The sequence below is a fragment of the Anomaloglossus baeobatrachus genome, chromosome 2 (assembly GCF_048569485.1).
Source record: "Anomaloglossus baeobatrachus isolate aAnoBae1 chromosome 2, aAnoBae1.hap1, whole genome shotgun sequence".
NCBI lineage: Eukaryota > Metazoa > Chordata > Amphibia > Anura > Aromobatidae > Anomaloglossus > Anomaloglossus baeobatrachus.
In genome coordinates, this window is record NC_134354.1 from 94,573,411 (window position 1) to 94,598,233 (window position 24,823).

General features: G+C 45.9%; 1 protein-coding gene across 1 annotated transcript in view; it reads left to right on the plus strand.

Moving 5' to 3' along the window:
* Positions 1-24,823, plus strand: part of LOC142283643 (LHFPL tetraspan subfamily member 7 protein-like) — a 332,350-nt gene that overhangs the window by 149,729 nt on the left and 157,798 nt on the right. Inside the window, exon 2 of the mRNA XM_075333139.1 lies at positions 20,185-20,323. Within this exon, the coding sequence (XP_075189254.1) occupies positions 20,185-20,323 (139 nt within the window). The remainder of the gene's footprint in view (positions 1-20,184; positions 20,324-24,823) is intronic.

Consider the following 24,823-nt stretch of genomic DNA (forward strand, 5'->3'; position numbering starts at 1 on the left):
AATTAAAAATTCTCAAAATAAATAATGGAGGGAATACGTACGTTAAAGGGAACCAATCATCAGGATTTTCGTGTATAAGCTGCAGTCAGTGCAGTACTGGCACTATCATGCACAGTGTGTACATACCATCAGGGGGCAGCTCGGGTGTTTAGGCAGTGAAATTCATCTTTATAAAGTTTGAAATTTCGTGCACTTTTTGATTGACGTGTGCACCTCTCTGTTAATGTCCGGGCGGGTTATGCAGGAGTTCCCCGCCCCCCCACCAGCCTGTTCCTCCCTCTCTCCTGATGTCCGGGCGGGTTATGCACGTGTTCCCCGCCCCCCCGCGCCGCCTGTTCCTCCCTCCCTCTGGCTGTATGTAAATATCTAATCTTCAGAAACATAGCGCCGGAGTGGGCCTCTGCGCACAGCGCTTATCTCCGGCGCCATGTTTCTGAAGCCCGCATCACACAGCTTGGTGTTAGAGGGCGGCGCATGCGCCCTCGCTCCTTCAGATCCCGTTGTGACCGCAGGAGCGAGCGCGATCACAACAGGACTGCAGAACAGCTGATCGGAGGACGCGATTACCTGCTGCTCCTGTATCGTGCCGCCCCAGGACACCGGGCCAACACACCAGCCGGTGTGACATCGCTGTGGCGCCGCCCTCTCAGACACCAAGTTGTGTAATGCGGGGGCTTCAGAAACATGGCGCCGGAGATAAGCGCTGTGCGCAGAGGCCCACTCCGGCGCCATGTTTCTGAAGATTAGATATTTACATACAGCCGGAGGGAGGGAGGAACAGGCAGCGTGGGGGGGCGGGGAACACGTGCATAACCCGCCCGGACATCAGAAGAGAGGGAGGAACAGGCTGGTGGGGGGGCGGGGAACTCCTGCATAACCCGCCCGGACATTATCTGCAGAGGTGCACACGTCAATCAAAAAGTGCACGAAATTTCAAACTTTATAAAGTTGTATTTCACTGACTAAACACCCGAGCTGCCCCCTGATGGTATGTACACACTGTGCCTGATAGTGCCAGTACTGCACTGGCTGCAGCTTATACACGAAAATCCTGATGATTGGTTCCCTTTAAGGTCAAGAGGAAGGGGTTATCGATCAATATGTGGGATAAATACTTGATTTCCATTGCAGAGGACTGATTTATCACCTGGTCAATGATAAAGAAGATGGAGAGAGGTTAATATTAGGTTGGGTTCCATGGTTGCCTTGGTGACACGGAACTGGATCGTAAACCCAGACAGAGCCTGGAAGACTTGCATTTTTAACTAAGTCCGACATCCCTGTAGAAATCGTCTCTTGCCAGCCAGGTGGTGATTATATGCCGTTTGCACGTCTCTCTGAGCCATCTGTGCTCAATCATAGTGCATTCACAATGTGATGATGCTCCCACTCGAGAGATGCCGGCAATGTGACTCGGGCACTTTCTCATGCAGCAGTTTTCGGACACATCATCACATACATCACAATTCTGTGCCGCATCCTTCTAGCACTGGAAATAACACTTTGCATGTTGCCAGGCTTCTATTATCAAGTATCTTCAGATAGTTCTCATAAAGTCTAATGTCCATTTGGAAATAAAACCATAAACAGAGTTGTCAACTTGGATGAGCAATTCACAGGGTGACGCGCGAGCACCAGGACGCAGCAAAAATGGGAGCGTGTTTTAGGAAGGACTGTATATAAATGACTCCTTATACTTTAAGCCCGCTTTACATGCTGCAATGTATCTTACAATGTGTCGGCGGGGTCACGTCGTAAGTGACGCACATCCGGCATTGTAAGGTACATTGTAGTGTGTGACAGGTACGTGCGATTGCGATTGAACGGTAAAACGTTCATCGCATACACATCGTACCTTTCTCTAGAATTGCACGTCAGATTGTTCATCGTACCCGGGGTAGCACACATCGCAGTGTGTGACACCCCGGGAACGATGAACAGATCTTACCTACGTCCTGCGGCTCCCGGCCCACAATGCGGAAGGAAGGAGGTGGGCGGGATGTTTACGTCCCGCTTAGCTCCGCCCCTCCGCTTCTATTGGCCGGCTGCCGTGTGACGTCGATGTGACGCCGAACGTCCCTCCCACTCCAGGAAGTGGACGTTCGCCGCCCACAGTGAGGTCGTATGGACGGGTAAGTATGTGTGACGGGGGTTAATCGTTTGTGCGGCACGTTCAACAAATTGAACGTGCCACACATACCATGGGGGCGTTGCAAATCGCATACGATATCGTATGCGAAATTGCAACGTGTAAAGCAGGCTTAAGGGTGCGTTACACGCTGAGACATCGCTAACGATATATCGTCGGGGTCACGTCATTAGTGACGCACATCCAGCGTCGTTAGCGACATCGCAGCGTGTGACACCAAGGAGCGACAATCAACGATCGCAAAAACGTCAAAAATCGTTGATCGTTGACACGTCGCTCCTTTTCATTATATCATTGGTGGTGCATGCCACTGGTTGTTCGTCGTTCCTGCGGCATCACACATCGCTATGTGTGAAACCGCAGGACCGACGAACATGTCTTACCTGCGTCCACCGGCAATGAGGAAGGAAGGAGGTGGGCGGGATATTCCGGACGCTCATCTCCACCCCTCCTCTGCTATTGGGCGGACGCTTAGTGACGCCGCAGTGACGTCGCTATGACGCCGAACGCACCTTCCCCTTGAAGGAGGGATTGTTCGGCGGTCACAGCAACGTCGCTGAACAGGAATGTGCATGTGACGCTGCCGTAGCGATAATGTTCGCTACGGCAGCGATCACCAAATGTCACACGAACGACGGGGGCGGGTGCTGTCGCTAGCAATGTCGCAGCGTGTAAAGCCCCCTTTACACTTAACCCCTGCGCTCTCACATTATCCATCCCAATCATATACATGCTAAATCTCTTTAGGCTAAGTTCACACAAGCAAAAAAAAAAATCATCCTAAATTCACACAAGCGTAAATTAAAAAATAATCATCCGAGTTTCAACCTGAAAAAAAGGAAGATTTGATCTTAGTTGTCATTCATTTTCCATCCGTATGGCATTCGTTTTTTATAAATAAGGAATTATTAAAATTTACAAGCCCAAATCGTGTTTCCTTTCTTAAAGAATTGAAATATATCTGTAAAAATCAGATTCTATATGCTTGATCTATATGGCATCCACATTTTTTGCTCTCCCATAGGCTTGAATAGTTGAGCCTCATCCATCATTCGGAAAAACTAGTAGTGCTATATTTTGGCTTTTTAAATGTTTTTAGCCTGTTTGTCGGCTCATGTTATTTGTCATTGTATATTTGTACAGTAAAGTATTTCAATGGTGATCACATTGTTGCTGGCACTTTTCCTTTTTCTTTGATATATGAAACTATTTATGTGCCTATGGAGATCCCCATAGGGTAGTAGAGCCATCTGTATCGCTATACGCTATTTTTTTCACATGCACTTTCACTTTGTAAAAAATAATGCACATTTGAGCAGTCTAATTGAATAATATTGGACTGAGTACTGAGTTTTTTCATGGACGGCACTGAAAATACAGTAGTGTGAACTTGGCCTTATTCAATGGCACCAATGTACAGATTCCCTCTGGCTCTCCCCATATAGCATCTACATTTCTCCAGTCTGGCAAGAATAAGGACCTTTTTTATGGACATGGTCACATTACCAGTGGGGTGTAGGTGCGTATTTTACCTCTAACCCCTCATATCCTTAGGAGAATGTGATGGGGGAAAAAAGCGCATAGGGTCTTATCCGGTGGTATGGAGGATAGAAGAAATAATAGGTGTGCTCACCTGGTGGGAATAGTAATGCACATAAAATGAGAGGCTGCTGCAGATCCAAAGGCAAGGAGGATGAGAGTGATGAATGATATCTGGATGTTTTTTGCATTGCGCTCTGGTATAAGGATGATGAGTCCACGATCACGAGAGTTATTATCAGTTGTGTTTTATTTCTACGCGTTTCAAAGCCTACACCGGCTTCTTCATCAGGAAAAAACCTTGGACCTTGTTGTCATGATCCAGTACCGGTATTCCCCACTCCAGAGTTTCCCAGACATGGCCTGGTCATGTCCGGAGTTTACTCCCATCAGCCTTGTTCTGGTTTCAGGAGACACTAATCTGGTCGCTGCACTTGCATTCCTGTGCTGGTTATTATTTTGCTCTGCAGCCTGTGACTGGCTCTGGTGAGATTTCCTGTTTGATCTGACTCCTTGTTACCGTGCCCTGACCTGTGCCCTCTCCCATTCGTCCGTCTCTCCCAGTCCCTGACTTCCCGCTCCTGTCAGATGTTTACCCTTCCTGGTTCATCCTCCTTACCGTGTTTGTGTCTTCTCACCCTCCAGTCTTGTCTTCTGTTCCCTGTGCCCTTTGTGTTTCCCTCTGTATACCTGATCTCCCGGCATCCGACCTAGGTTCTGTTTCCTGACTTGACCTTGTTCTTCCCTCTGCCGTGACTTGACTTCCCGGCTTGACCCTGACTGCTTGACTACTCTATTTCCCCCTGGTGGTTCACCTGTGAACTGCCTGCTGAAGTTACTCTGCTGTACTTCAGTCTCCTTTCTGTTACAGTGTTACTTTGACTCTCCTTCACTGCTCTGCTGCCACCTAGTGGGGAATACGATACTACGTCTTACCAGCCTTTTGTACAGCGTGACACTTGTGCCTCCTGGTCCTACCACGCTCCCAACACTGATTGGCAACTTCCAGACAGCACACAATGTACAAAGAAAGCTGCCAATCATTGGGTGTGAGCAAGGTCATACAGGGCTCAGCATTCTGAGCTCTGCAGCAGAGAAAACTGTGATTCTCTCACTACTGTCAGACCCAGTAAACTAAGTGATACATCGCTGAATCAGAGTCTCTCGCTCTTCAGCATGCTACTGTCAAATTACATAGCAAAAACCTGTTGACAGATTCCCTTTACGAGTCCTTGATCATATACAAATCCGATTGGCATGGAGTTAGGGGTACTTTGCACGCTGTGACATCGTTACTGCGATATCGTCGGGGTCAAATCGAAAGTGCCGCCCATCTGGCGCCAGTAATGACGTCGCAACGTGTAAAGCCTAGATGCGCCGATAAACATTCGCAAAAGCGTCATACATCGGTGATCTGTGTAGAGTCAGACATTTTCATAATGTCGCACCAATAGGAGATACGATGTTGTTCCTCGTTCCTGCGGCAGCACACATCGCTGTGTATGAAGCCGCAGGAGCGACGAACATCTCCTTACCTGCCTCCACCGGCAATGCGGAAGGAAGGAAGTGGGCGGGATGTTTACGCCCCGCTCATCTCCTCCCCTCCGCTTCTATTGGCCGCCTACCGTGTGACGCCGCTGTGATGTCGCACGACCCGCCCCCTTAGGAAGGAGGCGGGTCTCCGGCCAGAGCGACGTCGCAGAGCAGATATGTGCGTGTGAAGCTGCCTTAGCGATAATGTTCACTACGGCAGCTATCACAAGATATCCCATGTGCGACGTGGGCGGGGACTATCGCGCTCGGCATCGCAAACATCGGCTAGCGATGTTGCAGCGTGCAAAGTACCCCTTAATGTTATTCCCCATGTTTTTGTAGGTTTCTTCCACACTCTAAATATATACTGAAAGATTAAAATGTCTCCTATAAATATGTGTTTGTGATGATGAAATAGATTTTCACTCACATCAATACTTCTTTACAGTCTGTACCGCACTGTGGAATGTGGTGGTGCCATATAAGCAGCAGGAACAACAAAAAGTAACAAATAAAAAAGTTGATGTTTTAGATTTCCTTACATATAGCTACAATTAATAAAGTTGAAATACAGTGTAAGGTGGAATGTTATTTTGGCAGTTCACCCATGTAAACGGCCGCCCTTTTTTATGAGTTCGGGAATCATTGCTATCATGTGGCACATATTGGTGTCTACTATTTACATATTAACGAAGCTGTGACCTTCACTTTTACCCTCACAAGACAATAAATTAAAAGAAAATCAATGAAAGCTGCAGCCGTACTTTACCAATTTCATCCCTGTTGATATTAAAGTCATATTTCAGTGGAAGTGCCCTCCGTTATTGTCCCTGTAAAGTTAGGCAGCTCTATGGAAATTCCCCACTTCTGTCTGAAAGGTATTATTTGTGTGGTGAAGGGGATGTGATCGATATCCTCCCCTGTCGTATATAGCACCGCTTCATTGTTCTGATGGGACTCCCTATCTGGGCTTCACATGTCGCTAGCATACGATATCATAAAGTCGTTATAAAAAATGAGTTATGGCCGTAATCGTCCCAGGCTAGTCCCAGATACCTGCCGGCACGAGGTCAGAGTCATGGCCTCACCTTTAATTTCAGGGACACTGTATTCATTATATTCTGCGTTTTTATATACTAGTCATTGTAAATGGCTCTAAAATAAGGGGATGCTGCTTTTCTAGGACTATATAAAAATGTTATATATTTTGTGGGTTTTTTTCATTCTTTGTTATGGATATTACCTTTTTTTTCTCTTTTATATCATTTCCATTTGGAATTACATCCCCAATGTTGCTATAGTTCTATATTAACGGTGCAAGGTCTAGTTTGTCAACCCATGGTCATTGTACCTTGATGGGTACGTGCCCTGTCTGTAGAGTATTCTTGCTTGGTTCTCATTCTACAGTTTTAAAGCAGATCAGTGTATTGTCATTGTCTAAAGGCCCCGTTACACGCAATGACGTATAACGATATATCGCCGGGGTCACGGATTCCGTGACGCACATCCGGCATCGTTAGCGATGTCGTTGCATGTGACACCAACGAACGGCCGTTAACGATTAAAAATACTCACCTTATCGTTGATCATTGACACGTCATTCATTTTCAAAAAATCGTTGATCGTTGAGGACGCAGGTTGTTCATCATTCCCGAGGCAGCACACATCACTATGTGTGACACCACGGGAGCGATGAACTACAGCTTACCTGTGGCCGCCGCCAATGCGGAAGGAAGGAGGTGGGTGGGATGTTATGCCCGCTCATCTCCGCCCCTTCGCTTCTATTGGGTGGCCGCTTAGTGACGCTGCTGTGACGCCGCACTAACCGCCCCCTTAGAAAGGAGGCGGTTTGCTGGCAACAGTGACATCGCTAGGCAGGTAAGTCCGTGTGAGGGGTCCAAGCGATGTTGTGCGCCACGGGCAGCAATTTGCCGGTGACGCACAACTGACGGGGGCGAGTACGCTCGCTAGCGATATCGCTGCATGTAACAAGGCCTTTAAAGCTATGGAAGGTGTGGTAGGAACAAGGAAAAACTCTGGATTTAGGATGTAAACAGATAGGTCCCAAGCTCTATCTCCATTTGTAAGAACAGGAAACAGCTCATGGCCTCTTTCACATGTCCGTGGAAAACACACGTTTTTCAGGGATTTGTTGAAGGTACGTATGGCACTCCGTGTGCTGTGATTTTGTCACACATATGTTCTCCGTTTACTAGCAGTGATAGCACACGGAGATCAGGAACCTCCGGTGCTGCGGTCACACTTGCTTCCAGGTTCACGCTGCAGTGAATATGCATGAGCATAGTGTGCGGGCCCTAAAGCAAGTGACAGCAGCGCCGAAGACAGCAATGCTGGAGACAGGTGAGTATGAAAAATTAATTTTATTACACAGACACGTGTTTTCTCCCTTACATGTCACACTGATGTCACACCACTGTGTGGTCCGTGTGACATCAGTGCTGCCAGAAAAGAACACACTTGTCTCCGTGCAGAACACATGGACATGCATGTGCGCCACGCGGTACGTGAGAAATCACGGATGTGTGCGCAGACTCTTTGATTTTAATGGGTCTGCGTATGTCCATGATTCCAGTACGTATAAAACGGCGTCATACGTACCGGAATCACTGACGTGTAAAAGGGGCCTAAGAGTGGCTCGTGCACTGGCAAACTGTTCCATTTATCATTTATTGGTCATTCATTTTTGCTTGGCTGTTAATTTTTTTACTCCCCCCCCCCCCAAGAAAGTAAATAAAAAATAAAGATGGTGGCTAATAATACTTAGTAATGATGAAAGATCTAGATGTTCCTTCACCTGTGGCAAAATTCTTGTGGATCAAAAAAATTGCTGCCATATTTCTGTATCTAGCATCTCAGACCACTGCTCGGGTTATGTTCATATGTTTCATAGGATTTAAGATTTAACGTAGACTTAAAGGGGTTTTCCCGTGAACAACATTCATTTTAAAGTTGATTTTAATCAATAGATCTTAGAATAATAATAATTTATATGATTGGATGTTTAAAAAAGGTGTTCCTGTGCTGAGATAATCTTATATATGTGTCGTTGTATGTACTGTGTAATGGCCGTGTCTGACCATACAGGGACATTGTCTGATCATACCACATCTCCTGGGCTGGGGAGGAAGTAATAAAGTATACAGACATTACAGTTTGGGATTGCATGTTATTCTTTCTATGAGGTAAAATATTTTTTTAAAAAAACAGGCAGGAAAATGCTTTACCTCAAAAAAAAATCAGCTGTGATCCTGTGCTGTGCTATCTGTATGCTCCCTTTTGTGTCCTCCCCTGCCCAGGAGATGTGGTATGATCAGACCATGTTCCTGTACGGTCAGACACGGCCATTACACAGTACACAGCAGGGACACATATATAAGATTATCTCAGCACAGGAACATTTTTTTAAACACATCCAATTGTGGAAATTATTATTATTCCAAAATTTGTTGTTTAAGATTAACTTTGCTTATGGGAACACCCCTTTACGTCGATAGAGTTCAACCCATAGCCTAACATGTTGATCCAAAAGAAGACAAAAAATCCCATGGGTCATACAGGAAGCTCCACATTAGTGGAAAAAAAATCCTTCCCGACTCTTTTCGGAGTTGTTTTTTTTTCTGTAGGGGGGGCCCCACTCATTAATATTGGGTCCCTCTGGTTTTTCTTCGGTGTCAGGTTGTTAGAATGGAAGAACAGGTTCCTCATGCTGCACTTTCATCCATTCTAAAAACCAACACCATGAAGAAGCCAGAAATCCATGAGATGGCGTGAAACCCATTTCTCTGTTTCTTGTCTGATCACATAAATGGGACTCCCAACCAGAATGTGAACAGACCCTTAGTGGCTTTTTGACCGCCTTTCCCCTTTTCTTTACTCCCAGCACCCTATTCACATGCCCAACCAACGTCCACTACTTTCCAGCATCTTGCGCTTTCTCATTTCCACTCAGTTTTAAGAGTAAAGGCCGCTTTATACGCTGCGACATCGCTAGCGATGTCGCGAGCGATCGCACCCGCCCCCGTCGTTTGTGCGTCATGGGCAAATCGCTGCCCGTGGCGAACAATATCGGTAGTGCGCGTCACACGAACTTACCTTCCTAACGACGTCGCTGTGGCCGGCGAACAACCTCTTTTTTAAGGGAGCGGTTCGTGCGGCGTCACACAGCAGGCAACCAATACAAGCGGAGGGGCGGAGAGCAGCCGCAAGAAGGTCACGCCCACCTTGTTGCCAGAGGACGCAGGTACGGTGTTGTTCGTCGTTCCCGGGGTGTCACACGTAGTGATGTTTGCTGTCTCAGGAACGACGAACAACCTGCGTCCCAGAAGATCAATGACATTTTGAAAATGAACGTGTCAACGATCAACGATGTGGTGAGTATTTTTGATCGTTAGCGGTCGCTCGTACGTGTCACACGCAATGACGTCGCTAACGAGGCTGGATGTGCGTTACGAATTCTGTGACCCCAGCGACATCTCGTTAGCAATGTTGTTGCGTGTAAAGTGGCCTTTAGATTGTAATAAACAAAAGCTTTTTTTTTTTACAAGGTCCGTTGATCAACCGAATGAACATTCATGGAAACGTGTAGGCATACCTAGAAAAATGACAATTTATGTGGGTGTGAAAATGATTGTCAGCAGCACATGCTCTCATGTAATCGGGGATGTGGTGGGAACTGTATGGGAAAGTACAATCATCCCAATTGTCCATCCCATACAGTTTGTAAATTCATGATGATTTCTGCATGCACTGATCAACAATATAGGAAGTTAATCAGTGCTTGTTTTACATGCAGCAATCACCATGAATTTGGGCAATTTTTCTGCCCATTTAAAAGGATCCTTGCTCCTCGGTGTAATGACACACGTAAATGAGCCGTTTTTTGACTCATTAATAAGCGCCGTTAATTACAGACAAGTATCACAGTGACTTTGGGATAGCAGGGACCCGAGGTTGCTAAGCTGTCACTCAAGTTAAGGGACCCACTGCTATCTCTATCCTCAAGGATACTCCTAATGGTGAAGATGCCTGAGTCTCCTTTGTGGCCCTGCTCCTGACCAGTCCTGATCTAAATCCCCCTCCCCCAGGCAGGAACGGATAAGGGTGTTTTGAAACCACAGACAATGATACAACCTAAACTCTCTCACACAGCACGCACACACACAGGATAAGACAATAAGAGATTCAGGAGGAAAACAAGAGCAGGGATGAAGCCACAAAACAACAGGGGTAAACTCCACAACTTCACCAAGCAAAAACCACAACTAAGCACAACTTACACCAGCGAGTCTAGGACACCACACCTCACAGACCAACATAGAAAAAACTATAGCTGGCATGGGTAGAAGGATTCCAACAGTATAAATAGAAGTGGAGCAGATGTGATAGGCCTCCCTACAACATGTGATTGAAGGAGCAAGCAGACTATCAGAGATTAACTCTTGGTAACCTGCCTAAGAATCAGCACACAGCAGGTCAACGCCCGAATCTGCCTGTCTTGATCCCAGACACCAGAGAAAACATCGGGTAGGGTGTCAGAATCTAAAATGTGAATAGAGTCCAATGCGCCATGACATTCGGTGAAGTCTGTGACAACAAATTGATCAGTGCTCAATTACTGTGCTGCCAATAATGATGATTTTCTTTGGCTAGCAGAAATAAATTGATCTCTTGAAGTATCCAAGCGTTTTGCTCATTGTCGGGTGATCACTGCCATGTTACAGTGCAATACGAGAGCGTTGTTACCGGTTCTCTGCTCCTCTAAATACGCTGTCCCATTTATACACCATAATGATTAGTTCTATTCTGTTTGCACTTTTTTTTTTTTTTTAAATTTAACATTTTTTATTGATTTTCATAACATAAGCAATTCCAATCATTGATCATTGACATACAAAGTAGAGAGAGTAGCATCAAGGTGCACTCAATAATAATAATAATACTCCATATTCCATAGCATTAGAGGCAGGAATCACTTAAAGGAGAGAAGGAAAGAGTGAAGAAGGAGGGGAGAGAAATAGAAAAGAAGAGAGGTATGCCACGAACACCCCCGTCCGTCCGGACCAAGACCCATAATTAAATAGCACTCAGGAAGGTCTCACTTCGTTCACACGAGTGCATGTCACAATTTACCTCGCGTTACAGAAACTAGGACTAGTCAGGAAAGATTCCCAATGGGACCACTTTGTAACGTGTTTGCACTTTTTGTCAGCAGTACATCCCTGTTTACATAGCTGCTGACAATTAATTCATTTTTTTTTTGGTCCGTATGAAAAACGTGATTAGTGATATTGGTTGATTTCTGAGTGCAGGGCAGTGAAGGGGAATGATTTTTCCTATTAACATTGATTTGGCTGAATATCGGCCTTTACTGTCTGCAGCAATGTGATAAATAGAGAAAATACATTAGGAGATTGACATACAAGAAAGTGCTTTGTTGTCTCATTTCTATAGGTCCGGAAATCTGTAAATTTGCTCATTTACCCAAACCGTTCACATTTCATCCGGTCTCTGATTTATTTGAATTCACCCTATTCATTTCCTATGCAGATTACTGTGTTTTATAATCCAGACCGTGAGGATTGTTAGACAATCAGTTATACGCTTCTCCCGATTCCCACCTGGCAGAAGACATTTGGTGTCCTTCCCGTCAGGATTATCTGCCGCTGAACGCTGCAGGTCAAGTTGTTTAGTCATTTTCCAGGCTTCCTGCTGGCCGAGCTCTATGAGGAAGCCAATTTGGTATCATCCTGATATCATCACATTTTCTGTTCCTTGGTTTTCTTGTTTAAATGGAAAGGATGGAGCAGCTGCTAATCTCGGAGGTAGCAGGCAGGCAATCTGTGTCACTGCTTCTTGTGCTTTCTATTTTATTTTGGTCCTATTTATATTGTATATAGATTGGACCTGTGCTATGGGCGCATCGCTGTGTTAAAATACAGTAAAAAAACAACTTCTATCCTACACAATTGTTGTTTTTTAGAAATATGGAAAACGTCGACAGGGTACGACGTGTATATTCCACACTACAGTGGAACCTTGGATTAAGAGTAACTTGGTTTGAGAGCGTTTTGCAAAACAAGCAAAGCTTTCTAAAAATTTGTAACTTGCCTCGCTATTAAACTAAAAGAATCCCCTTCTGCAGCTCATGTGCTGCATTCTATAAAGATTCATCTTGCTACTGGCCCCCTTTTAGACCTAAATAACTTTATAAAATATTACCTTTTGCTATGGTAATGAGGTTTGCTGGCCCCATGGGCGGGCTATATTTCGTCAGTTATCCCCCCTCCTGCCGCTGTTCGCTGTCCCCCAGTGTTCATTTACATAGATGAGGCCGCCGCCCTCATGTTCCGCAGTGCTCCTGAAGTCTCGCGCATGCACAGTGGCACTATCGCGGGACTGAGCACTGTTTTCAAAATGCGAGCGCCGGTGATGTTATTGCGCAGGAGCGAGATTATGGGCAGGTACTTGGATGTTGCTGGTGATGACATTCACAGCACCGCCCATAATCTCTCACCTGCGCAATAACATCACCGGCGCTCGCAATTTGAAAACCATGCTGAGTCCCGCAATAGTGCCACTGCGCATGCGCGAGACTTCCGGAGCACTGCGGAAGATGTGGGCGGCGGCCTCATCTATGCAAATGAACACTGGGGGATGGCAAACAGCAGCAGAAGGGGGTATAACAGATGAAATACAGCCCACCCACGGGGCCAGCAAACCTCATTACCATAGCAAAAAGTAATATTTTATAAAGTTGTTATTTAGGTCTGAAAGGGGGGCCAGTAGCAAGATGAACATTTATAGAATGCAGCCCATGAGCTGCAGAAGGGGATTCTTTTAGATTAATAGCGAAAATTCTGGTGACAGGTCCCCTTTAAGAGCAATGCTTTACAATAAGAGCAAATTCTCACCGTGCACACTTCCGGTTCTGTCCTTTCACCGCGCTCTGACCCGCTCTGGAGGTAACTTTCTATACATATGTACTGTACTCAGTATACCATTGTACAGTGCAGTATATACTATATAGCATGTCTATCAATTTGCATTTGTGGATACAGTATTATACTTTATTTCTGCTAACCAGTGCAGCACATTGCTTGTACTGTAATATAATTGCCTGTGCAGTATTCCTACCCCACATTTGGCTTAGGCTACTTTCACACTTGCGTTGGACGGGATCCGTAGCATTGCGTTGTGTGACGGATGCGTTGCACATAGTGGCACAATGGATGCTGCAGATCGTACAAAATAACGCAATCTGCTATAGTTTTTTTTTCCTAGACTTTACACATCTGGGCATGCGCAGTTGTGTAAAGACGGTTGCGTTAACGGAATCCGTCAAATGACGCATTCTAACGGAATCCGCCACCATAGGCGTCCATTATGAAAACAACGGACGCCAACGGATTCCTGCAGGCTGCGTTTTTTTGACACTCCGCCAAGCACAGAAAAATACTACATGCAGCATTCCATCCGCCCGACGATCACTCGCGGTCAGCGTTAAAACAACTGATGCGCCGCGGGATGGATGCAATGCAAGACCATTCGTTGCTATCCGTAGTTAATAGAAGTCTATGAGGAATATAACGGATTCCTGCAACGGTTACCGTAATTCCTCAAGGCTGCTGTCATGATTGACTCCTGGCTCAGCTGGAGCTGAGCCTTTTTTTTAGTTTCCCTTCTGATGCAGGTCACGTTAGGGGTTAATCCTTTCTGCCTCGTTCTGGAGGTCAGGCTGCTTTATTAGGGCACTGTTTCTCTTGGACTTTGCCAGTGATACTTCTGGCTCTGCTGTGTTCTGCTCTTGAGTGACCTGTTGTCTGCCCTGCCCCCTCCTGACCTCCGTGTTCACCTGACCTGTTAACCTCCTCTGTTGTCTGTTTCCATCAGTGTCTCTCCCGCTGTCTCCCTGTTCGTTCCTTATCTGTTTACCTGGATTCTGTTCTTGTCTTCCCATTCTCCCTCGCTTCTGAGTTCTGATTTCTCGGCTACTGACTGTTTGCTTCCCTCTGACTATGTTTAGACTTTGCCCTTGTGTACTTACAAGACCTCATGTTGTGACACGGCTTTCTGACGATTCTACTGCCATCTGGTGAGCTTGACTAGTATTACCTCTGCTAGGGAATTCCCTGCTCATACGTTTCCTCCACTTTTACGCCCCCTAGTGGTTTACCAGCTAACTACCTTCTCAGATAGTTTCAGGAATCCTCTCAGTTCCACATTACTGCGCTGTACTGCTATTGTACATCTTAGGCTAAGTTCACACTTCAGTTGTTTTGCATCAGTCACAATCCGTAGCCTTGAGGAATTACGGAATCCTGCAAAATATTTTGCAGGAATCCAGTATTTCCCCATAGACTTCTATTAGTGACGGATTGCGACTGATGACCCTGCGTTGCATCCGCTGCGTCGCGGTCCGTCGTTTTTGACTGACCGCCGAGCGGGGAGCAACGCAGAATGTAACGTTTTTCGGGCCGTCAAAATTAACGCGCCGCGCAGGAATCCGTCGCCATCCGCCACACTTGCAATGTATGTCTATGGTGCTGGATTCCGTCGTAATCCGTCTTACGACGGAATCCAGCGCTGGATTCCGCCATGCTCTACTGAGCATGCCCAGCATGTTTGGCACGCCCACTGGGCTGTCCCAAACACAAACTGATCATGACTGATCCGTCAAAAAACGGATGCACAGCGGATGTAACGGACGCAACGGATCAGTTTTTTCACAGGATTCCTGTGAAAGGAATCCTGTGAAAAACACATCAGTTGCATCAGTTGACATCTAAAAAACAACTGATCCGTTGCTGACGGACCTGACGGATTGAAAACAACTGAAGTGTGAACTTAGCCTTAGAGTACAGCGTGACAGCTGCGGATAGCAACGGAAGCCGTCCAACGCAAGTGTGAAAGCAGCCTTAGTTCTGCCCTTATTTTGGGGAGAATAGTTTTGGGGTATGTTTTTTGTATTGTACTAGAATAAAGGTTGTCATATTTATACATCATTTTTTCTCTCTTTACTGTACCTCTCGCACACCACAATTCTATTCTAAGATAACGTGCAGTTTAATTTGTTTTATATGCTTTTACTGTACAGCATTTTGTATTAGTGTACTGTAATAATTTTATATGAATACAGGACATTATATTGTATTACTGTAATAAGTTTGTATAAATACTGTAAATATTTTTCGGTTGTGTAACAAATTGTCTGCATATCAATTTTTTCCTATGAGAAAATTCGCTTTGATATAAGAGTAACTTGGTTTAAGAGCGCAATCCTGGAACCAATTATGCTCGTAATCCAAGGTTCCACTGTATATAATAGGGCATTGGTGATTGTTTAATTATACATTTATTTTACTGTGTGCAGATACTCCTGGAACAGTTGCTACTACAATACATTTTTTCATCTTTTTTTTTTTAATTACTAATTTTATTACTGGTTCATAACTTTTTATCTTAGAAATATAGAAAGAGAATATTCTGTGCAGTTGTTCTATGAGGTTTTAAAGTAATTTGGATTGTGCGTAAACCGGCAAAGTCAATCTTCATTGACATTTTTATGCAGCTTAAGGCCCCCCTTCACACGTCCGTGAAACACGTGCGTGTTTTTTCCGTTTCCGTATATACCGGAGACACGAACAAACATGCACCAATGTTAATCTCTGATTGTGGTCACACGTGCGTTATTTCATTATGTCCGTGTGTGCGTGTCCGTGATCCGTATGTGTTTGCGTTTTGCACGGACACGTGGACACAATGAAAGTCTATGGGTATGTGCACACACGTTAGTAAACACGTATGCATCTACCTATAGTCCGTGTTCGTTGTTGTTATTATTTCTAGTGATGTCGGCCATTCTTTCTATTTCTGTGTATGTCGGTCAATCTCCCTAAGGTCCGTCGGTCGGTCTCTCTGTCTCTCTGTCGGTCTCTGTCTGTCTGTCCCTCTCTCACAGTCTGTCGGTCAGTTTCCCCCCCCTCTCTCATACTTACCGTTCCCTGATCACCGGCGCGGCACTGCACGGCATTCACACTGCTGCGGCGGCTTTTACTATTTTGAAAAAAACCGGCCGCTCATTAAACAATCTCGTAATCCCTGCTTTCCCGCCCACCGGCGCCTATGATTGGTTGCAGTGAGACACGCCCCCACGCTGAGTGACAGCTGTCTCACTGCACCCAATCACAGCAGCCGGTGGGGCGTGTCTATACTGTGCAGTAAAATAAAAATAAATAAATAATTAAAAAAAAACGGCGTGCGGTCCCCCCCAATTTCAATACCAGCCAGATAAAGCCATACGGCTGAAGGCTGGTATTCTCAGGATGGGGAGCTCCACGTTATGGGGAGCCCCCCACCCTAACAATATCAGTCAGCAGCCGCCCAGAATTGCCGCATACATTAGATGCGACAGTTCTGGGACTGTACCCGGCTCTTCCCGATTTGCCCTGGTGCTTTGGCAAATCGGGGTAATAAGGAGTTAATGGCAGCCCATAGCTGCCACTAAATCCTAGATTAATCATGTCAGGCGTCTCCCCGAGATTCCTTTCATGATTAATCTGTAAATTACAGTAAATAAACACCACACCCGAAAAATCCTTTATTAGAAATAAAAAACACAAACATTCCCTCATCACCAATTTAATCAGCCCGAAAAAGCCCTCCATGTCCGGCGGAATCCAGGATGGTCCAGCGTCGCATCCAGCTGTGCTGCATGGAGGTGACAGGAGCTGCAGCAGACACAGCCGCTCCTGTCAGCTCCACGCAGCAATGAAGAGTGCCGCGCGATCAGCTGAGCTGTCACTGAGGTTACCCGCTGTCACTGGATCCAGTGGATGCGACGCTGGACCATCCTGGATTCCGCCGGACATGGAGGGCTTTTTCGGGCTGATTAAATTGGTGATGAGGGAATGTGTTTGTGTTTTTTATTTCTAATAAAGGATTTTTTCGGGTGTGTGTGTTTATTTACTGTAATTTACAGATTAATCATGAAAGGAATCTCGGGGAGACGCCTGACATGATTAATCTAGGATTTAGTGGCAGCTATGGGCTGCCATTAACTCCTTATTACCCGATTTGCCAAAGCACCAGGGCAAATCGGGAAGAGCCGGGTACAGTCCCAGAACTGTCGCATCTAATGTATGCGGCAATTCTGGGCGGCTGTTGACTGATATTGTTAGGGTGGGGGGCTCCCCATAACGTGGGGCTCCCCATCCTGAGAATACCAGCCTTCAGCCGTATGGCTTTATCTGGCTGGTATTGAAATTGGCAGGGGACCGCATGCCGTTTTTTTTAAATTATTTATTTTACTGCACAGTATAGACACGCCCACCGGCTGCTGTGATTGGGTGCAGTGAGACAGCTGTCACTCAGTGTGGGGGCGTGTCTCACTGCAACCAATCATAGGCGCCGAAAAGCAGGAAAGTAGGCAATACGAGATTGTTTAATGAGCGGCCGGCTTTTTTCAAAAATAGTAAAAGCCGCCGCAGCAGTGTGAATCCCGTCAGCGCCGCGCGGTGATCGGGGATCGGTGAGTATGAGAGAGGGGGGGAAACTTCAGTCACTCGGGGATTAGCGGTCACCGGTGAATCCTTCACCGGTGACCGCTAATCAGTACACGACACAGACAGAGCCGTGGTATGAGGATGAAGTCGGGTGAAGTTCACCCGAGTTCATTCTCATCGCGGCAACTCTGTCGGCTGTCAGCCAACATTTATAAACGACATTGTGCATCACACACACGGACATTCCACGTACACATACACGTTAATTCCACACGCACACACGGACGTTCTGCACACAAAACACCGGCTAGCATACGCAATTCACACAGATGCCACACGGACCATAAAAACGGACACAAAAACGGGATACGGACCCGAAAAAACGGCCCGTAACACACGTGCGTGTTTTTCACGGAAAGTGTGAAGGGGGCCTAAGGCCCGTTTCACACGTCAGTGAAAAACACAGACGTTTTTCAGTGGCGTGTAAAACACGCACATGTCCCTGCGTGTGCCGTGAATCTCAGCACACGTGGGTTGTCTAAGTGCAATCCGGGCTCCGTTCTCCGTGGCCCGTGATTGCACTTAGAGATTAAGTTACCTGTCGCGCGCTCCCGCTCTCCATGGTCCTGATCGCTCCCGCGGTGCAGCATCCGGCCGGCGCTGACCCCCGCAGCAGCTGCTTCCGGGTCGGCTGTGTCGTGCATCATTAATATGCGCGACAGTAATGAGCCGGCTTAGAAGCAGCAGGCTGCACGGGCTGCAGAGAGCGCGGCTGAAGCCGGGTGAGTTAGGCCCGTTTCACACACATCAGTGAAAAACACAGACTTTTTCACTGGCGTGTAAAACACGCACATGTCCCTGCGTGTGCCGTGAATCATGGCACACGTGGGTTGTCTAAGTGCAATCCGGGCTCCGTTCTCCGTGGCCCGTGATTGCACTTAGAAATCAACTCACCTGTGCGCGCTCCCGCTCTCCATGGTGCTGAATCCTCCCGCGGTGCAGCATCCGGCCGGCGCTGACCCCTGCAGCAGCTGCTTCCGGGTCGGCTGTGTCGTGCATCATTAATATGCGCGACAGTAATCAGCCGGATTAGAAGCAGCAGGGAGAACGGGCTGCAGAGAGCGCGGCTGAAGCCGGGTGAGTAAAAATGTTTATTATTTTAAATGCATGTTTTTTTCTGGCACGTGTTTCACGGACCACACCACTGCGTGGTCCGTGGGACATCAGTGATGCCAGAAAAAAATGGACATGTCTCCGTGCGTCAATCACGCACACACGGGTACGCCGCACGGAGACACGTGCAGTGAAAAATCACTGATGTGTGAGCAGACACATTCATTATAATGGGTCTGCGTATGTCAGTGATTCTGGTACGTTTAAAAAAAAGCACAAACGTCCCAGAATCACTGACGTGTGAAAGGGGCCTAAGGCTCATTTCATCCATGTTTTTCAGCATTTTTTTTTTTCATCAAGTGTCTCACTATCAGTGTTCTAATAAACAGACGGCACATCCTAACTTTGTAATGTGAACAGGTGCTGACGGAACGTGAAACATACTAACAAAAAGAAGAAAGCTGCACTCTATAGTGCTAAGATATATAAAATGTATTCATTTATATAGCACTATTAATTCCACAGCGCTTTACATACCTCAGGAACACTGTCCCCATTGGGGCTCATAATCTAGAATCCTATCTGTATGCATTTGGAGTGTGGGAGGAAAACCACGCAAACTCGGGCAGAACATACAAACTCCTTACAGATAGTATCCTTGGTGAGATTTAAACTCAGGACCCCAGCGTTGTAAGACTGTAGTGCTAACCACTGAGCCACCGTGATGCCCAAGATATGTGGAACAATGAATATAGGAATATAGACATGCAATACTGCTGTGAAAAAACATTCAAAAATTGAGATACTTCGCACACAAAAATGGCCAATTTTATGAGAACCCAACAGCCAGCAGCAAGGCAACAGTGAGGTGTTAATTAAAGGAGAGGGTGTGCCAGACTACCATGCGCGTGACATTGTAGTCCTAGGAATGATGTCCTGCTGCTTAAACAAACGTAGCAACTAAACAACAGATTGGACTGTGACAAGACAGGTATCCCTGAATTCTATGTTTTAACCCATACAGCATGCTGTCTTCAGCTTACATAGCAAAAACCTGCTGACAGATCCCCTTTAATAATCTGCAAAGTATCAGTTTCCATTATTGACTGATTAAAGAAACTGGGAAAGTCAGAATTTGTAAAGGCGTTAAACCCCACTGCTCAGATCCACATTGAAGATGAGCGGTGACGTTACAACTCCGCTGGCAGGTAATGGACAGGATTATGCAGGAGTGTATTGTCCTAACATGATGGGGAAATCTGTGACTATATATCCATTGCATTAATGAGCGTTAATAATGAAATCACGTCTCTGTCTTTGTCATTCCAGACAAGCGCTGTGCTCTGCTGCGGAGGTTGTGCTCTCCTGGTTATGAGCTGTCTGCTCGCCATCGTCACCTTGTTTCTTCCCAGCGGCTTGTGTGAAAGACGGCTATGTACGCTCGCAGGATACATGCAGACGGCAGCAGGTAACCATCCATCTGATTGATGCCCCGAAAAAAATCTCAATGTGAATCATATTATTTCTCGCATGTACATACAATGGCTCTCATCTGAAGAAATGCCATGATATGCTGGGACTTGTAGTCTCCTAACATTTGGAGCACTATTAATGGGTTTGCTTATATACAGCACTTGTATACTTGTATCCATATTTCATATCATCAGAATTCTCACTCACAACAAAAAACACTCGTCTTGGCTCGCAGTGACGGGATTTCAAGAGCCGACATCTTACTCACAACATTTCCTCTTCTTGACACCTACAGATCTTAGGATGGGTTTTGCTGTGTTGCAAAAAGTATTTTTAGTTTGAGGTGAATTTTATGACCTACAAATATTCTGAACATGGCACATGGGGAGCAGATGTTGGAATAGAAGGTAAAGTTGTGTACATTTATTTATAGGAAAACTGTCAGCAGGTTTTTGTAATGTAATATGACAGCAGCATGATGTAGGGGGAGTGACCCTGATTCCAGTGATGTGCCACTTACTAGGCTGTTTCAATAAAATTACTGTTTTATCAGGAGGAGATTATCATTAAATTCCAGTTGTTGTGGTCCACTGTCACGCTTGCCAGGTGTAGGAAGCGTGGTGAGGTGCATTCAGACCTACGTGCATCTGATGCACAACAAAAAACACAAGAAAAGGGTGGTACAGGGAACACAAAAACCAACGGAGGCCCTGGAACTAGTCAGAGGGGTTGGTGGGGCACCTCTTAACCTCAGCTGAAGCTGTCCCTCCTCTCCTAGCCAGTTACTATACAATCTCCGCAACTGTCGCTTAACAGGAACCTAAGACCCTCAGAAGACCCTATAGTAGCCCTGACTAGTGAGGGGCAGGTGAGGTTCACTAGACCTCACCACTGCACTAACACCACACCAGGGAAGTAAAGACAAACAAAAGGATATTGTCTGAGCACAGAACGTCAACTGCAGAACCTTCCTCCAAGGCAGCCAGGGCACAAAAAGACTTTGTATGTTCAGCAGGGATTGCTGGGATACACCACTATTTAACCCTCAAGGGCATGACTACAAAGTAACTGCAGCTGAAAACGCTCAGCCAAGAGCTGCTTGGAAGGCTACAAGAGAAAAACTGATACTTAACTACTTCAGTGCCAAGAGAAACAAAACGCATTTAAATGTAGAGAACCCTATGAGAGACTCAGTCCAAAAGCTGCTACTGGTCCTCTACATTCAGGAAGGTGAATGTGACATCCACCTTGTAGATCAGCCTAAAAAAATGTCATCTCTTATCAACTATATAAGATTTTAAGGCGCAGGTCACAACCTCCATTTTAGTGCAGTATTTTCCATCTGAACTAGAAAAGACAAGAATATAAAGAGATTAATAATAAAGAAAGCTTTTATTTCTAATTCTCCTCCCATGCCATGAAATCCACTGATGCTTTGGTTTTAAAGGGTTATTCCCATCTCCAAATCCTATCCCATTATGTATTAAGCATAATAATAATATAATAATAATATTATACAAATACCTCCAATTAGAAATGTAGATTAGTTCTCCTGGTTCATTATGTATCTTACCTCATGTGCAGGGCATTGCAGCTTAGGTATCCATGGTTATGACCACAAGCAGCTAACTTACTAACTGTGACTATATGCATGGTCGTAACCATGGATACTTAGGGGTACTTTACACGCTGCGACATCGGTGTTGATATATCATCGGGGTCACGTTAGTGACGCACATCCGTCGCCGGTAGCGACATCACAGCGTGTGACACCAAGGAGCGACGATCAACGATCACAAAAACGTGCAAAATCGTTGCTTGTTGACACGTTGTTCATTTCCATAATATCGGTGCTGCTGCAGGTACGATGTTGTTTGTCGTTCCTGCGGCAGCACACATCGCTATGTGTGACGCCGCTGGAATGACAAACATCTCCTTACCTCCGTCCACCAGAAAAAGGAGGAAGGAAGGAGGTGGGCGGCATGTCCCGGCCGCTCATCTCCTCCCCCCTCCTTTTCTATTGGGCGGCGGTTCAGTGATGCTGCTATGACGTTGCTGTGACGCTGAACGAACCGCCCCCCTTAGAAAGGAGGCGGATCGCCGGTCACAGAGCAGGTAAGTGCGTGTGAAGCTGTCGTAGCGATAATGTTCGCTACGGCAGCGATCATCACATATCGGGCCGTACGACGGGGACGGGTTGCTATCAAGCTCGACATTGCCAGCAAATGCTAGCGATGTCGCACCGTGTAAAGTACCCTTAAGGTCCTGCAATGCCCTAAACATGAGGTAAGCTACATAGCTAATCAGATCCATACTAATTTAGGTATTTGCTTATATTATTATTATTACACCTACTGCATATTGGGATAGGATCTTGGAGATCTTGGAGATGGGAATACAATGTACATTAAGACCTTTGGTATTGTCATGTTCGCACAGGGGTGGTTTTATACAAAACAAGATAATAAGTACGTTGCATGTGAATATTGCCTCGTATTTGTCATAGATTTCTTCCTTCAGTTTGGAAAAGGTTAAAAATCTGTAGTAAATCAGCAGATATGAAGCGCTCCCAGTATGCCGGGGAATCCATGCATATTTTTGGTCCACCACATGGGAATGTTTTTTTTTGTAAATACAGCACAATCCACATTTCTTGTGGACCTCAGCAAGTGAAGATCTAGGTTGTAGAAGAAGCATATTCTGTCACATGGCATGCAATGGAGCAGTATCGGTCCCTGGCAAACCATGGAGACAGTATCACACATATACAGTATATATAATATGGATATGCCATATGGTAAACGTGTAATCGGCAGCTGTGGTGGTCTATAAGGCCCATCTGTACCATGTGAGCAGAATTGGTCAGAAGTAGTGTTGAGCGGGACCCGGACCGGCAAAATCCAGATCCACGCGGTTTGAGCGGCAGATCCGAGTCCGACCCGGACCGCGGGATTCCGGGTGCACGATCCGGATTCGGCAATTTTTTTTTTTCTCTCTCTCTATTCTCTCTTCTCTCTCTTCTCTCTCTCTCCTCTCCTCTCTCTCTCTCCTCTCTCTCCTCTCTCTCTCTCCTCTCTCCCTCTCCTCTCTCTCTCCTCTCTCTCTCTCTCCTCTCTCTCTCTCTCTCCTCTCTCTCTCCTCTCTCTCTCTCTCCTCTCTCCTCTCTCTCCTCTCTCTCTCTCCTCCCTCTCTCCTCTCTCTTTCTCTTCTCTCTCTCTCTTCTCTCTCCTCTCTCCTCTCCTCTCTCTCCTCTCTCCTCTCTCTCTCTTTCTCTTCTCTCTCTCTCTCCTCTCTCTCTTCTCTCTCACTCTCTCTTCTCTCTCTTCTCTCTCCTCTCTCTCTCCTCTCTCTCTCCTCTCTCTCCTCTCTCTCTCCTCTCTCTCACTTCTCTCTTTCTCTTCTCTCTCTCTTCTCTCTCCTCTCTCTCTCCTCTCTCTCCTCTCTCCTCTCTTTCTCTTTCTCTCTCTCCTCTCTCTCTTCTCTCTCACTCTCTCTTCTCTCTCTTCTCTCTCTTCTCTCTCCTCTCTCTCTCCTCTCTCTCCTCTCTCTCTCCTCTCTCTCACTTCTCTCTTTCTCTCTCTTTCTCTTCTCTCTCTCTACTCTCTCCTCTCTCTCCTCTCTCTCTCTCCTCTCTCTCTCCTCTCTCTCTCTCCTCTCTCTTTCTCTTCTCTCTCTCTCTTCTCTCTCCTCTCTCTCTCCTCTCTCTCTCCTCTCTCTCCTCTCTCTCCTCTCTCCTCTCTCTCTCTTTCTCTTCTCTCTCTCCTCTCTCTCTTCTCTCTCACTCTCTCTTCTCTCTCTCTCTTCTCTCTCCTCTCTCTCCTCTCTCTCCTCTCTCTCTCCTCTCTCTCACTTTTCTCTTTCTCTTCTCTCTCTCTCTCTTCTCTCTTTCTTATCTCTCTCTTCTCTCTCTCTTATCTCTCTCTTTCTCTCTTTCTCTCTCTCTCTTCCTCTCTCTCTCTCTCTCCTCCTGTCTCTCTCTCTCTCTCAAGAATTGTATTATTTTCTGCATCACTTACAGTATTTTCCAGTTGAATATGTTGTGATGTAGCGTGGAGTGCCTATAATTAACCCTTAAACAAATAATGCCCCCTTTAGAAGATATTAACTCCCTCTTAGTGCCCTCTAAAAAAAAGTAAAGATTCCAACTGAATGATCCCTCCAAAAGTAATAATGCCTCCTTTATACAGCTCCACACACAAAAAAAATAAAGTGTATATTCACCGAGTCCTCTACTTCACACAGAACGGGCCCGCACTGCAGTGATGATATTATGCATATGGGCCAGGACACGGACGTCTTGTAAGCCATAGGTTGGGGTTCAGGACGAGATTATGAAAAGTCATCTGATTTTCTTTTAGAAAGCTCAGATAATCTTCATCCATATACCAAAATAAAGAGAAAAGTGCATGCTGCGATATTTTATGACACAGGCACATGACGCGTATGAATAAAAATGTCATTTGTACAGCGCTATTCAATAACATTGGTCAGAGTG